The 15483-nt window shown below is 34.5% G+C and overlaps 1 protein-coding gene across 1 annotated transcript; it reads left to right on the forward strand.

Annotated features, from left to right (window-relative positions):
• Positions 1-13444: 13444 nt before the first annotated feature.
• On the forward strand, positions 13445-15071 carry LOC107817016 (dof zinc finger protein DOF5.6). Its single transcript, XM_016642779.2, is given in 3 exon segments — positions 13445-13570; positions 14009-14618; positions 14621-15071. Coding segments are annotated over 3 exon segments (870 nt in total). The 5' UTR covers positions 13445-13519; the 3' UTR covers positions 14830-15071.
• Positions 15072-15483: the final 412 nt, after the last annotated feature.

Consider the following 15483-nt stretch of genomic DNA (forward strand, 5'->3'; position numbering starts at 1 on the left):
TTGAAGCTTGAATTGTTCTTGTTATTTTATCATATTAGTTTATTTATTCAATCTTGCACTAAATTATTCGATTGTTTGATCACCAATTGAATATTATCTAGGAATCTAAGATTGAACTCGGGAGAGGAAATTCTAGATTGCATATAAGATTGAGTAGAGCGAGATCTTAAACCTGAGCGTCGGGAACATATTTGCAGTTAGGATGGGGATATACCTAATCGCCTTGCTTGGTTACTATACATGAATTATTAATGCATTTTTGTTAGTCCTAATTCTATAGGAATATAAGTGTTTAGGTTAGCTTGAATAGGCGAGTAGTACTTCGGGAGAATACCACGAGTAATATTAACCCTGTCAATCAATAAACCAGATAAATTAATTAGACAAATAAAGTGAAAGACTCAACGGGATTGTTAGCTAACCCATAGCTCTAGAATATTGTCTCTCATCGAATTCGTATCTAATTTCGCCAACTTGTTTTCTTTAATCTCTTAGTTTGTTACTCTACATTAGTTTTAGTTAAATATTCATACTTTAGGATTCTCTTTAATAGATTAATTGTTTGGGTTTAATTTAGTTGATAGTTAATCACAAGTCTTTGTGGGTACGATATCTGGATTTATAATTCTATATTACTTGTACGACCACGTATACTTGCGTGTGCGTTTGGGAGCAACATATACACGAGTCAAGAAATGAGCCTAAGCGTCACATCTAAGGTACTCACCAATCTCAAGGCACAACAAAGTCAAGAATGATTACGACACAAGATTCTGTATTTCTAAGAAAAGAAAAAATTAACTACGCCCGGTTCAAGCAAAACCCTTGAAAAAGAACCGCAGCGCAAAGAAAAATCAAGGGGGAATTATTAAACTACCTAATAAATAAAACAAAAATTTTTTTAAAAAAAAATTTATTTTTTTTATTTTTTTGTTTTGACTTTAATCCCTCAAGAAAACTGTCTAGGAGATCTATCGTTGGGAAAAGTGTAACTTTTTTAAATTTTCTAATATACTGACGAAAAAACAAACAAATAAAGAAATAAAAAAATATATACACATATTTACATCCCCCCACCCCACAATTTAAATTGTGGCATGTCCCCATGACACACAAGTAAAAAGCAAGAGGTGAAGAAAACTCCCCCTGAATTTTTTTATTTTCGAGAACTTATGAACTCCACCCCTAATTCTAAATTCATTCCTCGTTTTCGCTCCTTCGGATTATTTATGGAGCTCATTAAGCCAAAGTCTTCTAAGAATATCTGTAAAACTCGTTCTTTTCTTTCTTTCTTGGCCTATTTTGAGCAGTGAATTATTCTTGTAGGATCATCCTCAACTTGCTCCTGCATTCTTTCACATTATTAATCCATGTATCTTCCCGTAAATTCTTAAAAATAAAATCCACATGATCAAGGTTAGTATAAGAAAATAAAGAAGAAAGGTCATGTGAATATTCTTGTGGTATGTCCAAGGCCATTTATTTTTCATTCTCTTCTACAAAAGGTTGTAAATGTGAAAAGGTGGATGGAGCTTTGAACTCTTCTTTTATTGCTTCAAACTCAACCTAAGCCTTATCTTCGATCATCTCAATTGAATCAGAGTCTTCTTGCAGAGTAGGAACTTCTCTCTGTAGATGCGCTTCCTCTTGGGTATGCTCATTCTCACATGGTATTTCCTCCATATAGTCACCATCACAATGTAATGGGCTTTCTGAAAGTATATTTACTAAGTTTCTCACTTGCGTTGTTATGTTCTTAATGGCTTCATCATTTTGTATAAGTCTCTCGTCAACACTATTCATGAACTTATACATAAGCTCTTCTAAACTACCATTATCCTCTTGAGCTGGCTGCCTCACTTCGCTTTTATTCCAGTCACAATAAGGGTATTCGCTCTATTCAGAATTAAGATTGTGCCCATATGAAACCTGTACAGACTAGAAACAGAGTGAGATTTTTCAAAAGATGAACCATAAGAGGAATACTTACTTGCTTGATAGTCAATCCATAGATAATTTCCACTATATTTAAAATAAATAACAGACTTGTGATAATATTCAGCTGCTAACTCTGCAACCGTTTTCTTACGTTGGTTGTGATCCATCTTCACAGCATTTAGATTTCAATATAAGGAATATTTTCTTCAAGTTTTCTCCCTAGCATGTGTTAGGTGCTTCAAAACAAAATCTTGAAAACAAGTTAACTAATAAAAATGTATTAAAAAATAAAAAATAATAATTTCCGAATTAGCACCAAAAATTATTTTGAACACTATTGATTGTCAATCCCCTGCAACGGTGCCAAAATTTGACTTGCGCAAAATACAACACAAAAATTAATGCTCACTAGCCAAAGATAGTATAGTAAAATATCGTCTCCACATGAATTGAATTTAAATAATGTTCAGATAATTTCTGAGTTAAATGCTATTCAGCATATTCAACACTTTGATTTGGGATTATTAATACCACAACTAATAAACTAAAATTAAAGCAAGTAAAAATTAATCACGGAGAATTAGAGAGTAAATCAATGAGTTATTATGACTACGAAGAATAAGGGTTTTGACATAATAAGTACAAGAATGCTATCTTGGATTTGACATTGTATATTTCACTCTTAAAGTTCTATCGATTCTCACAAATTCAATAGGTGATTAGCTTATACTTCTAATTCAGATTCCTCTCTCGATTAAATCTAAATCTTTCAAATAAACTAATGTGAAGAGAGTAGTGAAACCTGCAAGAAGTTCGTTGGTAAGAATGGTCTAAGAGAAACCTCTCGCGAATATTTCTCAATCTTAATTCAAAAGATAGATCACAAAGCTCTTTCGATTACTTTAAAGAAGTACCAAAATAAATTAAGGCATGCTTTGCAATAATATTCAATATTATGTTCCTCTTCCGATTAAACACGATAATGAATAAAATCACAACTAGAGTTAAAGCTCCTCCAACAAATTTAAGCAATCAAACAATAATCAAATCCATAGATAACAATCAAGTCACCAAATCATGTCAAACCCTAAGGTAAACTGCTCTATAGATATGGAGAAAGTCATTACAAATAAAGTTAAAGAATAAGAAAATATTAATCCAACATTAAAATCCAAACTCGCGTATTGAATTAGTGGAAAGATGATGAAGTCTTGTATCTTGAAACCTCCAATGCTTTCCCAATCGTTTCTAGGTCAAAAGTCCCTTGAAAATTGTATTTTCAGTATATTTATACCAAGTAGGAACGAGCTCGGACGAAACTACCCTCTCTGAGCCGAAGTAAGAAAGTTGGGCACTATTTTGTACTAGCGCGCCGCCCCATGCACCGTGCATATGAGATTTTTCAGAGAGCTAATATTTTCACTCTGTAGGAATTTTACACTAGCACACTGCGCGCCCCGTGGCGCGGTAGTACAAAATTTTCAGAGTAAAGTTTTCTTCTTACTTTTTGATATCCAAACTTGATCCTCGACCCCCGAACGCGATCCTTGAGCTTTTACTCAGATTTCAAAGCTCCAAATTGTTCGATTTATCTCCAAATTATCTTCTTAACTCGAAATCATTTCCTGCAAGACATAAAACACGTAATAAATACAAATCATTATCATTTAAACTCAAACACGAATAAAGTGCATTAGTTAGAGCATAAATTATGGCTAAAATATGGTTTCGAGACTACCATCAATATTATCAAAAGAATATTAAATTAAATTATTATGATATTTTTTAATTATCTTTAACACCAATTTAATTCCTAATAGAGTAGAAATCTTTCCAGGTCAGCTGGGCCACATGCGATAGCCATAGAGAGGGTTCGGACTGCTCCTAAGCATAGTCGATTCCTTTGACTGCACTTGTTACGAGGTGCCCTCAACTATCCAATATGATACAAAATAAAAGCATTGGATAAATAGGACAAATGGGACAGTACGTAGATGAGAATGTACAACATGTGTACATTAGCAGGAAATGCAACTAAACTGAGATGCGCATATAGCGTTTCAAATTTGAGATTTCCATGGTTTTGAACCTACCCCCTCCCCAAATTATATGGTGTTAACATAATACTCCTTTTATGTAACAATAATGAGTATCAAAAGTAGGGTGAAATTTAAGCAACCTGATCAATCAAAAGATTCCTGGAATAAGAATAAAATAACTACAGCATACAATTGGAAAGTGAAACGGTCCCAACCTAAACCACGTCCATTCTTTTTAAGATTCGTAGAGCCAACACAAGTTCAAATTTAAACAGACATGCACCACGTAGTAGCATGATGACATGATCATCGGTGGATAACTCAGATGGTACTGACAAGAGACGGATTAAGAATTTAAATTTAGTGAGTTTAGTTTTGTACTTAACTTATATATTATATTTTTAAATTATGGATTCAAATTTAATAATATATATATCATGTAGAAAGTTATAGGGTTCAGATAAATCCATATTTGACAAAAAGCTACATCCACCTCTGGTCCTTACCATAAGACCATAAATACAGATAGGCCCAATTTCCATGCACTTAATTCCAAGTCATGACAAGCTTGCAGTCTGGTTCTTATGATGATATATTCTCTCTATATAGCTTTTCCTTTTCATTCTCTTTAGTCTTTACCCTTGCCTACCATGCAACGACAATCTTGCACGAGAAGAAAGTTTGAGGAAATGATTTCATTTTAGAGTTACATCAGATCTACAACTTTTGGGACTACATTGCTATTTATGGATATGGTTTTGAAACTCAAAATTGGAAGTAAGTGATCATGACATTATGAAATGAGTACAGCTCTTGGAATAGCTTCAATATCAAGATTTTCCATAATAAATGTGATAATTCCTTTTAGTTTTATACCTAAAATTAAAACTGTTTTAAACGGATTCATGTAATATTCTTGCTTTAGGGAAATTCTGGAAGCGGGATTAACAAGTAATTCAAGAGAAAGTTTGATTATTTTCCAATCCAGCCTTTGCTGTAAAGGAAGGAATAAAAAAATAAAAATTGAATGAGGGTTTATAGCAAACACAGTATTTTCCAAACTTAAACAACAAAAGAATATTTACAGTGTGCATAAATTATTCCGTTAGGCAGATCTTGGATGCCTTGTCCAATGCTTGTCACGTTGCAATAAAACATTTGAGCCTATAAATCCACACATGTTATAGATCTTACACTTCTTAACATATGATAGAGGTTGATTCAAAATTTAAATTTTTTCGATTCGATTCGAGATTCTGCTCTAACCCATTGATTTATTGGGTTTGAAATGAATAATTTTACTTATTTAGTAAAATGTTTAACACATGTACAAAGTTCGAGCTGAATCTATTCGAATGCACTCATAACTCACCCTTTGCATTCGCACCTCTTGACTATGATACGTTACAGCTCACGAGTCAGTTGATGTGATATTGCTAGTACATTTGTTAAATTGAACATCGTTCTAAATTTCTTTTAATTCCTTCTTAGTCATTGTTGCTACACAACATCTCTCTCGTTGATGAGCATGCCGCGGTAAATACGTGTACTCGAATTATAGTTCAATTGGTCAGAGTAACATCACATTAAACTGCAATATGGGTTTACATGATTATTTTTTCTCTTGATATATAAAAATATTTTTTTCATTTCATCTTTTTATTGATTCGGCTGTTTACTCCCTTATCATTAGGTTATCAATTTTCTTGACTTTCGACACTAGAAACAAAAGTCGATCTTAGTGATCTCTAATGACCAATGACAAATAAAAAGGACCTTCGTTATGACCTTAAAGTGATTTACTTCATTAATTCAGTATAAAAGAGAAAAAGAAAATTAATTTTAGGTCTTATTTTTCATCTCCAATTACTAATCACCACAAATTTCTTTTGTGATAACAAACCAGACATTTAGGGGTCCTACATAAATCCAGTCTTCTGTAACTTTAAGTGCTCCAACAATCAACATTAAGTATTTTTTAACTTCTTTGTTTCTGCTCGTTCTTACACCCCGAAGGAAACAATGACAAGAAGATTAGTAGTGGTGTCTGAAACCAACAACTTTTGATTGGTCCTAAGTCACTAACTCACGAAATGAGAAATGAACACCTTATGATTAATCGTACGTACGTAAAAAACATGAAATCATTATGTTTAAGAAAAACTGTCAGGTGTACAGTATATGTCCAGTTTCTATAAAACTTTCTTTTGAACATCTTCATGATTATATCATTTGTACTTCCTAACTTTGTTAAATATTCTAGGCGTCTCTCACACGTTAACTAAAGATAGCTAAAACTTTTGATATTTGTTTCTTTTACCTCTGGTATTAGGACTTTAGCGGATTTTACGATCGATGCTGGATTTTCTTTAGCTTTTTCCTCCTCGATTTTCAAACAGAAATTTGATCGCAAAAGTAGGAGAACCCTACTTTGGAAATTCTCGATTATGGTATTCTTTTTATTTAATTTACATAAAATAAAGGGAGAAAGTAATGATGAATTTGGTCCTGTCCAAAAGCGGAGGAAGGATAATATACTAACATGTGATGAACTGATCTTTTCTACAAGTTGAGGAAAAAGATGAGTGTTCTCTCTTTTTGTTCTTTGGCTGAAGAAAGAAAGAAAGAAAGTAACATGGAAAATTTCTTTTCATGCTTCGGTAAGATTAAATGGAAAAGATGAAATAATTATTGCCATAGCTTTTCAAACTACTTTCTTCTCAATTTTGAGGTTCTAACATCCAGGCTAAAGAGTGAAAGGCGTTACGAACCATTTAATTTGTCTTTTTAAAAGCACAAAGGATATAATATCCTTATCACCATGTTACTTTTGATCGGGTTTTAATAAAATCTTACCTTCTATCTTAGTCGCTGAATTTCATTTATAAATGAAGTTGTCGATTATTAATTGGATTTTTGAGTAACGAGGTATATACAACTATAATCATGGAATTAATCCATATCATAAGGGGACTTAACTGACGTCCATAGTTTCCATTTTCTTCCGGCTAGGGGCGGATCCAGGATTTAGATTTTGTGGGTTCATCTTTTAAGATTTTTAGCATTGAACCTATTGTATTTTTAAAGTTATGGGTTCAGACCTACCATTTTTTGCAATTTTAATGAATTTTTATATATAAATTTATGCTCAACGGCGAGAGTACTGTGTTCAGATAAACCCGGCGGATATACTCTACATTTGCCTCTGCTTCCGACCCCTTTACCTTGCGAGTTTAAGTTACATACACTGTCAGTGTAAAAAAATATTTATACTATCAGATCACCAATAAGAATATGACAAAATGGGGTAAAAATTACTTGTACTGATGATATATATAACTTAAACTCTTATCTTGCATAGTTTTTTTTTTCTTTAAGCAAGGGAATTGCAATTATTTAGTTAATGCATGTTTTCTTTTTAGTTAATGCATTGTTTTTTTTTTGTTTTTTTTTTTTTTTTTACGTTTAAGATTCAAAATCATGCATTATTGTTAGAGAAGGATTAATGCTAATAAAATTATTTGTTCTTCAAGGAGAATTAAGGTCTCATCATGGGTGAACCTTATTGTTGCTTTCAAATTAATGGAAGGTTTCTAATATCCAATTTAAATTTTAAACTTACAAATACAACTTTACAGATAACAGAAAACATTTTACTCCATAGTTATGGTCATGCCCGTAATATGACATATCCAAAGAATACTTTGACAAATGACAAAAATATGTTTAATATAGGAATCACATTAAAGCAACAAAAACAAGGATAAAAAGGCGCATTGCTTCTTAAGAATAGAACTCACGTTGTGGAATGAAGATTTGATTTGGCAGGGGATAAGTAGCTTCATTCTAAGTCCAAAGCAAGATAGAAAGACTCAATTCGATCAGTTCCATATATACATTTAGATCTTTCTATTGTTAATAGACCTATTGAGAAATGAACGATCACATCTATAACAAATTTGACATAAGGCCACAGTGAACACAGTAATTAACATAATGTCCATTTGAGCAAGCATGCCTCACTACTAGAAAACTGTCAAAAAGTGTCTAGAGCATACCGACCGAAATTAGTCGGAATGTAATATCGACCAAAATCGGTCGGAAACGAAGTAAATTGATCGAAAAAATCAAATAATAAATTGCAAATAAAAATACCGACCGCAATCGGTTGGAAAATATGGTCCCACAAAAAAAAGAAAGTTTTCTTTATCTGACACAGTTGAAATTTTCGACTGACTCCGATCGAAAAATGGTCAATCTTTGACCAAAGCCTGGTCAGACTTGCATACTATTTACAAAAGAAATGATTAATTAAAAAAATTATAGAATACCGACCAAAGTCGGTCAGAAATTTTAATTTATTTTTAGTGACCAAGTATGTATATTCACATGTTGTACGCATCTATGAGTTCTGCTCCTCATATGAGACGGCACTATTAAAATAGAAGGTCGACCGGTGTTATGTGTCATCCTTAAGATGGGGAAGCTTGAAAGTATTTTCCTAGGACGTATCCGGATTATGCTAGTGAACCAAGGAATGTTCGGTTGGGTTTGTGTGCTGAGGGTTTCATGGCATTTTCTATTTCTGTAACACCATATTCATATTGGCCGGTCTTTATTACACCGTATAATCTTCCACCTGAAATGTGTATGACTAGTCCATATATTTTCTTAAATTGTATTATTTTCGGTCCCCGCAATTCAAAGAGTTTGATTGATGTATATTTGCAACCTCTGATTGATGAGCTAAAATAATTGTAGCATGATGGAGTTGAGACATATGACATATCAACTAAGCAAAATTTTAATTTGCGTGCTAATTTAATATGGACCATTAATGATTTTCCTGCGTATGGAATGTTGTCTGGGTGGATGACTGCTGGAAAGTTAGCATGTCCTTACTGCATGAAAAATAGTAAAGCGTTCACTTTAAGACATGGTCAAAAGCAGTCATGGTTTGATTATCATCGTCAGTTCTTGCCAGTTGATCATGAGTTCAGAAGGATGAAGAACGGATTCAAAAAGAATACAGTTGAACATGATTTGCCACCTCCAATTTTGTCCGGTGAGAAAATTTAGGAGTGGGTTCAGAACTTCACTAAAGTTACCGAGGCACCACCTTCTAGATTTCCTGGATATGGTGTTACTCATAACTAGACAAAACAGAGCATATTTTGGAAGTTTTCATATTGGAAGGATAATCTTCTCCGACACAATCTTAATGTCATGCATATTGAGAAAAATTATTTTGATAATTTGTTCAACACAGTGATGAATGATAAGAATAAGACAAAAGATAACCCGAAGGCTAGACTGGACTTTCAAAAATATTGCAGGTGACCTGAATTACATTTGCAGTTTGCGAATAATGGTAAGGTGTTCAAGCCCAAGGCCAGCTACACATTTACTTTGGAACAAAGACGACAGATTTGTGAGTGGGTTAAAAACCTAAAGATGCCCGAGGGCTATGCTTCGAACCTGGGAAATGTGTCGATATGGTTAAAGGAAAGCTGACTCATATGAAAAGTCATGACTGTCAAATCTTCATGAAAGCCTTATTCCTTATTGCATTTTGTGGTTTGCCTGAAAATATCTGAAAACCCATCACAGAGATAAGCTTGTTCTTCAAAGACTTATGTTCTACCATATTAAGGGAAGAAAACCTATTTCAAATGAATCGGATCATTCATGTAATCGGTAATAAGCTGGAAAGGATTTTTTCATGTGGCTTCTTTGATGTAATGGAACACCTTTCAATTCACCTTGTATACGAGGCGCGACTTGGAGGGCCGGTTCAATGCAGGTGGATGTATCCATTCGAGAGGTAATGATCAAATCTTGATTTATTCTTGTAATTTTCTTTAATGTTATCGTATAATATGACAATGTGCAGGACTATCGGCAAGTGTAAACAATTTGTTAAACAGAGGAATAAGATTGAAGGATCTATATGCGAAGCCTATCTTGCAAAGGAAACTGCCCATTTTTGTTATTATTACTTCGACAGTCATGTGCCATGTGCTAGAAATAGGCCCAATCAGCACAATGTCGTGATTGAGAATGATCCATTATATCCACCAATGTCCATATTCAATCAACCATGCCGAGGTTCTAAAGATCGATAAAAAAGGGCCTAAGTAGTATAGAGTATAAATCAGCTTCAACTCATGTGTTGCTAAATTATCCGGAAGTTCAACCCTTTCTTTAGTAAGTATTGACGTAAGATTAATTTACATGGACTGCTATTTAATTCGGTTGATGCAACTAACAAAATTTTCAATGTGTCGCTCAGTGACTTCGTGAGTCAATTTGGCCATGATGCTATATATTCTACATTTGAGGCATGGTTTAAACATTGTGTAAGTGCATCTTACATACTTTCTTACATGTGAATATACATACTTGGTCACTTGTGAATATACTTGCTCACTTGTGATTTATTTTACACTATATGTAGGTCAATAATCCACCGGAGCTCGTGGAGCAAATTTTCAACCAATTTAAGGTTTTAATACAATTCTTATTTATTAATCATTATACTAACAATAATTTCATCTAACGTTACACACTTCATTTGAAGACTAAGTGTGCCTGGGAGGACAGGCATAACAGTGCTATTCTTGCAAATTTTGAGTTCAAATACCGTAAGAGACTATCTGATTCCTTTTATCCTGCTCGCAAGAAGACCAAGAAGCCTTCATAAGTTCTACCGCACATATGGGAGGATCTGCTGAGGCAGTGGACCACTGATAAGTTCGAGAAGAAGAGTAAATAGGGAAAGAAGGCTCGAGCATCTGAGAAGAGTGGCTCCTTACACTGTGTGGGTGCAAAGAGCATGGTGGCTACGAGGAGACTACTGGTAATTCCTTAAAATATTTTGGTCTATTTTTATCAAACTATATTTATATATATTAATTTAGTTAACACGTTTTATTATATTTGTAGGAAAAAAAATATGGGAGGAAGATGACTCATGATGAGTTCTTCATGGAGACTCACATCCGGAAGAAGAAGGCACCGACAGATCCAACTAGATGGGTCGAGGACCGGGCGGAGACTACATATGTAAGTTTCATAACTACTATAACTTGAAATTAATGTTTATAATACTATATAGTTAATAATTTTCTATCTTCTAAATAAATGGTCGCTACAAGATTAATGTGGAGGAGTACACTCAGAGCTTGCCACCGAATGAGCAAGGCAAGTGACCATCCATTTCCGACGAAAAAGCGCAAAAAATATGGTTGGATGTTGTCGATGGTCTTAAAAAGGAGATAGCATACGGCCTTCCAGAGAGATCATTTCGGCGCTACAGGGCTGGATTGCAAGGAATAGGGATTTTCGCCCAAGGCGAGGCAATTGATAGGTCGACTATCTCGTCTATGGAGAAGAAGATCGCAAAGCTGACAGCAGAGCTTGAAGAGACAAAGGCTAGAGAACAAAAGAGAGATAAACAATTTGATACCCTTCAAGTTCATCTAGAAAAGAGGAACCAACAATTTAATCTCCTCCAAGGTCAGCTGGCCAATCTTCTTGCTAGTGGTGCTTTCCCCATTTCCCGATCTCGTGAGCCTTCCCCAGATGTGTCTCCTTCTCGTCGTGATCCTTCGAACTATGCCGATGATGAAGGTACTAGTAGTGGAGATGGAGATGATGTAGTACAAAACACTTATTGAATGATGTTTGAACTTTTAACTTGTGAAATATTTTGTTGTTGGGTATGATGTTTTGTTAATATAGTTTAGTGGAGATGGAGATGATTTTTTGTTAATATAGTTTAGTGGAGATGGAGATGATATTTTGTTAATAATATAATTTTGATAGTTGTTATTGTTGTTGTTATTATTGTTGTTATTGTTGTTGTTATTGTTGTTATTGGTTGAATGACAACAATGTAATGCTGCCATTATAGGTGATTGGTTGTTGGCAGGTGGTGCAGCTATAAAACAGCTGTATTCTGCCAAAACAATACCCAGAAAACCGACCGCCTACCGACCGACGTCGGTCGGAAATATTCATTTGATTTCCTATAAATTTAAATTTACCGATCGACTTCGATCGGAATTTTTGATTTTAAATATTAAATATTTTAATAATATCGGCCGATTTCGGTCGGAATTTTTTATTTTAAATTTTAAATATTTTAATAGTTCCGACCGAAATCGATCGGAATTGAAAATTTTAAAAAAATGAATAATTAAAATTCCCACCGACGTTGGTCGCTAATTTAAAAATAATTAAAAATTATTTTCAAAAATACCGACCGAATTCGGTCGGTAAGATTATTTTATGTCAGATAACTTGGTCCAAGTGCATTGACAATTACTGACCTACTTCGGTCGGAAATATCGACCGACTGCGGTCACTCTCCAATTGCGACCATTCTTTTTTCGACGAATTGAAAACGGTCGGAAATTGATCGGTTTTTATTTGATTCCCACCGATTTCGGTCGGTTATTCTGGACGATTTTTGACAGTTTTTTAGTAGTGCCCGAATTGGAGAGGAACACTGTTATTTTGTTTTCTTCACTTTGGTATTTTGTTTCTTGACTTGATGGATGTAGGAGGAATAGATACTCGTAGTTATTCTCATTGTATTCTGTTCTGCTGATTAATAAAGCTTTTTATTTTCACCAAAACAACGGTTGGAAAGCATTTCCAAGACTGTCTACGAGAACGATTATTCCCAACACACAAGATTTCAACCTTTGCTGCTTAAACCCCCAATGAGAATGAGTACTTCACTGGTAGATAAACAATTCTATCTACAAGTGTTTCCAATTATGGAGACTTTTTACTACAATTGGGTTAACACACCGTTAACAACGGCAGAAGCTAATGTGAGGTTATATATGGCTACTTTAGAAGAAATTTTAAAAACTAAAATCACAAATCCATACAACCCTAATTAGACTGCCCATGGTCAGCGGACGAGACACGTCACAGAGGAATTTATGCCTTGCTTGTAAGAGTCGAAGAAGAGAGGGGTCCATGCTGTCCTTAATTGGGCCCCCATTTAAAACCGGGTCCACAATTAGAGTGTCATTTCGGTTTTCAAGCCCATTTGTTTGCCTTCCCTTTCTCTTTATCGAGTACCCAAATATTCTCAACTATCTGTCACGTCAGATGTATCCTTCTCTTCCCAAATCCAATGTTGTGACAAAATCGTAGCCGTCCAATTCACCTCTAGTGATGTGATGCAGTCAAGCTTAACCCAATGTGGGCCCTATTCATCATCAGACAGTGGGAGGACAGTACTTGGGCCCACATAAGTTGTCACCGACAGTACTTGGGCCCTACATGCATATGCCTTTTGCTTCCTTCATATTCACGATCTCAGCCCCCATATTTTTTCATTCCATCACAAGCTTCCATAAATCTCATTGTATCTTCTTTCTCACTATCTCTTCGATTAATTCCAAAGTCACATCTCACTATCTCAGATACAAATATAACTACATAAACAAGAAGCAGGCTAAATATTGCGTCAGAAAGTTTTTTCCTTTTGGATCAAGTTGAAAAGAGTGTCACATTTACTAATGGGGATTACTTCTTTGCAAGTTTGCATGGATTCATCCAACTGGCTACAGGTTTGTATATTCAAAGTGTTCTTACAATTTTCCTTTATCTTAGGGCTTTATTAGTCTACCTATTCTTACCAGCACATGTTATTTTCACATGAATATATAGCTAGTCTTGTAGCCATGCATGTTTTTTCAAAGAATAGCAATATATGTGAACAATGGCCGTGAGGTGAATATATTTTTTCACAGTCATAGCCATGTTTGGAACTTAAATGGCTAAAAGATGAACTTTTCTCAAGTGTATCTTATCTCTTTCTTGCATGGTAAAATTGCATATCGTAAGCAAAGATAGAAGGAAAATTGTACAAATGTTGTAACTTAAATGAATCCGTATAGTATGCTAAATGCTGACATTGCATAAATTTACAAGGAATGTGTCGAGAAATTTACGTGAATTATTCCGATATAAATTCTCTGACTACTTTTACTTGTTTCCCATGACAGGACACAATTCACGAGGAAACTGAACTGGGTTCTTCTTCTTCACCATCTGGTGACATTTTCACATGCTCAAGGCCTTTAATAGAAAGAAAGCTAAGACCCCAACATGACCAAACTCTCAAATGCCCTAGGTGTGACTCAACACACACCAAATTCTGTTACTACAACAATTACAGCCTTACTCAGCCTAGGTACTTTTGCAAATCATGTCGAAGGTACTGGACTAAAGGAGGTACTCTAAGAAATATCCCTGTTGGAGGTGGATGTAGAAAGAACAAGAAAGTTTCTTCCAAGAAAGCATTGTCTAATGAAAATGCTAATTACCAAAATCCTGGATCATCCTCATCTTCTATTTCTAATTTCCCAGAAATGGCATATTCCCACTTCACCAACTTTATGGGAAATAATAATAATCCTAGTAACTTTATGCTTGAAAATCCTGCACCTATTGATTTTATGGAGAGCAAGTATGAAGCTTTGATGGGGAGTTCAAGAAATCAAGATTTTGTTGGGAATGTTGATCATCTAGGCATGATTAATGGATATGGTGAGATTAATGGAATTGCACCAAATTTTCATGCGGGGCTATGTTCTACATTTGGATTGCCTATGGAGGGGAACATCATGGAACCATGAATTATGATGGGCAAAATGCAATTGATGTGAAGCCAAATCCTAAGATTTTGTCACTTGAATGGCATGACCAAGGCTGCTCTAATTCTGGGAATAAAGAATCTTTTGGCTACTTTAATGGAGAACTAGGATCTTGGACTGGCTTGATGAATAATGGTTATGGATCATCTGGAACGAACCCTTTAGTTTAAACTTTAAACTAAATAAGCAATTGGATTTAAGTCTCAAGAGAGATTAATAGATGTTGGTTCAATTTTCCTTAGTCTAAACTAAGTTAATTTCACTTTAGCAACCACTTTCTATTAGGGTTGTAATCTCATGTTGTATGATGAGTGGTTGAGATTATCTTAGGTATAATTAAGGAATTATTAGGCCTGAATTATCCCCTACTTTTACCTAAATTACTCTGATGAAAAGGTCTACTGGTTTTGTACTCAACGTTTCTTTTTGTGAAGGATTTTGCCTAGTTTAATTAAAGTAATTAACATGTTGAGTGTGAATGGGAATTGTAGAAGCTGTTCGTATTCACGTGTCTTTGGTATTCCAATTTGTCGTTTTCCAAATTTGGTCAGCTAGCTGTATATATTAGTAATGCTTGTCTTGAGGAATTCAAAGTTGTGGGCTTGTTGGATTTGATCAGATATCGAGGAAGATATAGAAATGGACATATTGTTCTCCACAACAGTCTATTGTCTCTATTCAACAAATGTGTTTAGTACGTGGATACGGGAGAATGTACTACTAGCAATTAGTAGCATCTTTATGTGCTGACGTCTCTTTGTTTGTTGTAATTATTTACCCGTAAAACGGTATCGTTAAAATTGTAACGTGATTTATAAATAAAT

This window comes from Nicotiana tabacum, chromosome 22 (assembly GCF_000715075.1).
Source record: "Nicotiana tabacum cultivar K326 chromosome 22, ASM71507v2, whole genome shotgun sequence".
Taxonomy (NCBI): domain Eukaryota; kingdom Viridiplantae; phylum Streptophyta; class Magnoliopsida; order Solanales; family Solanaceae; genus Nicotiana; species Nicotiana tabacum.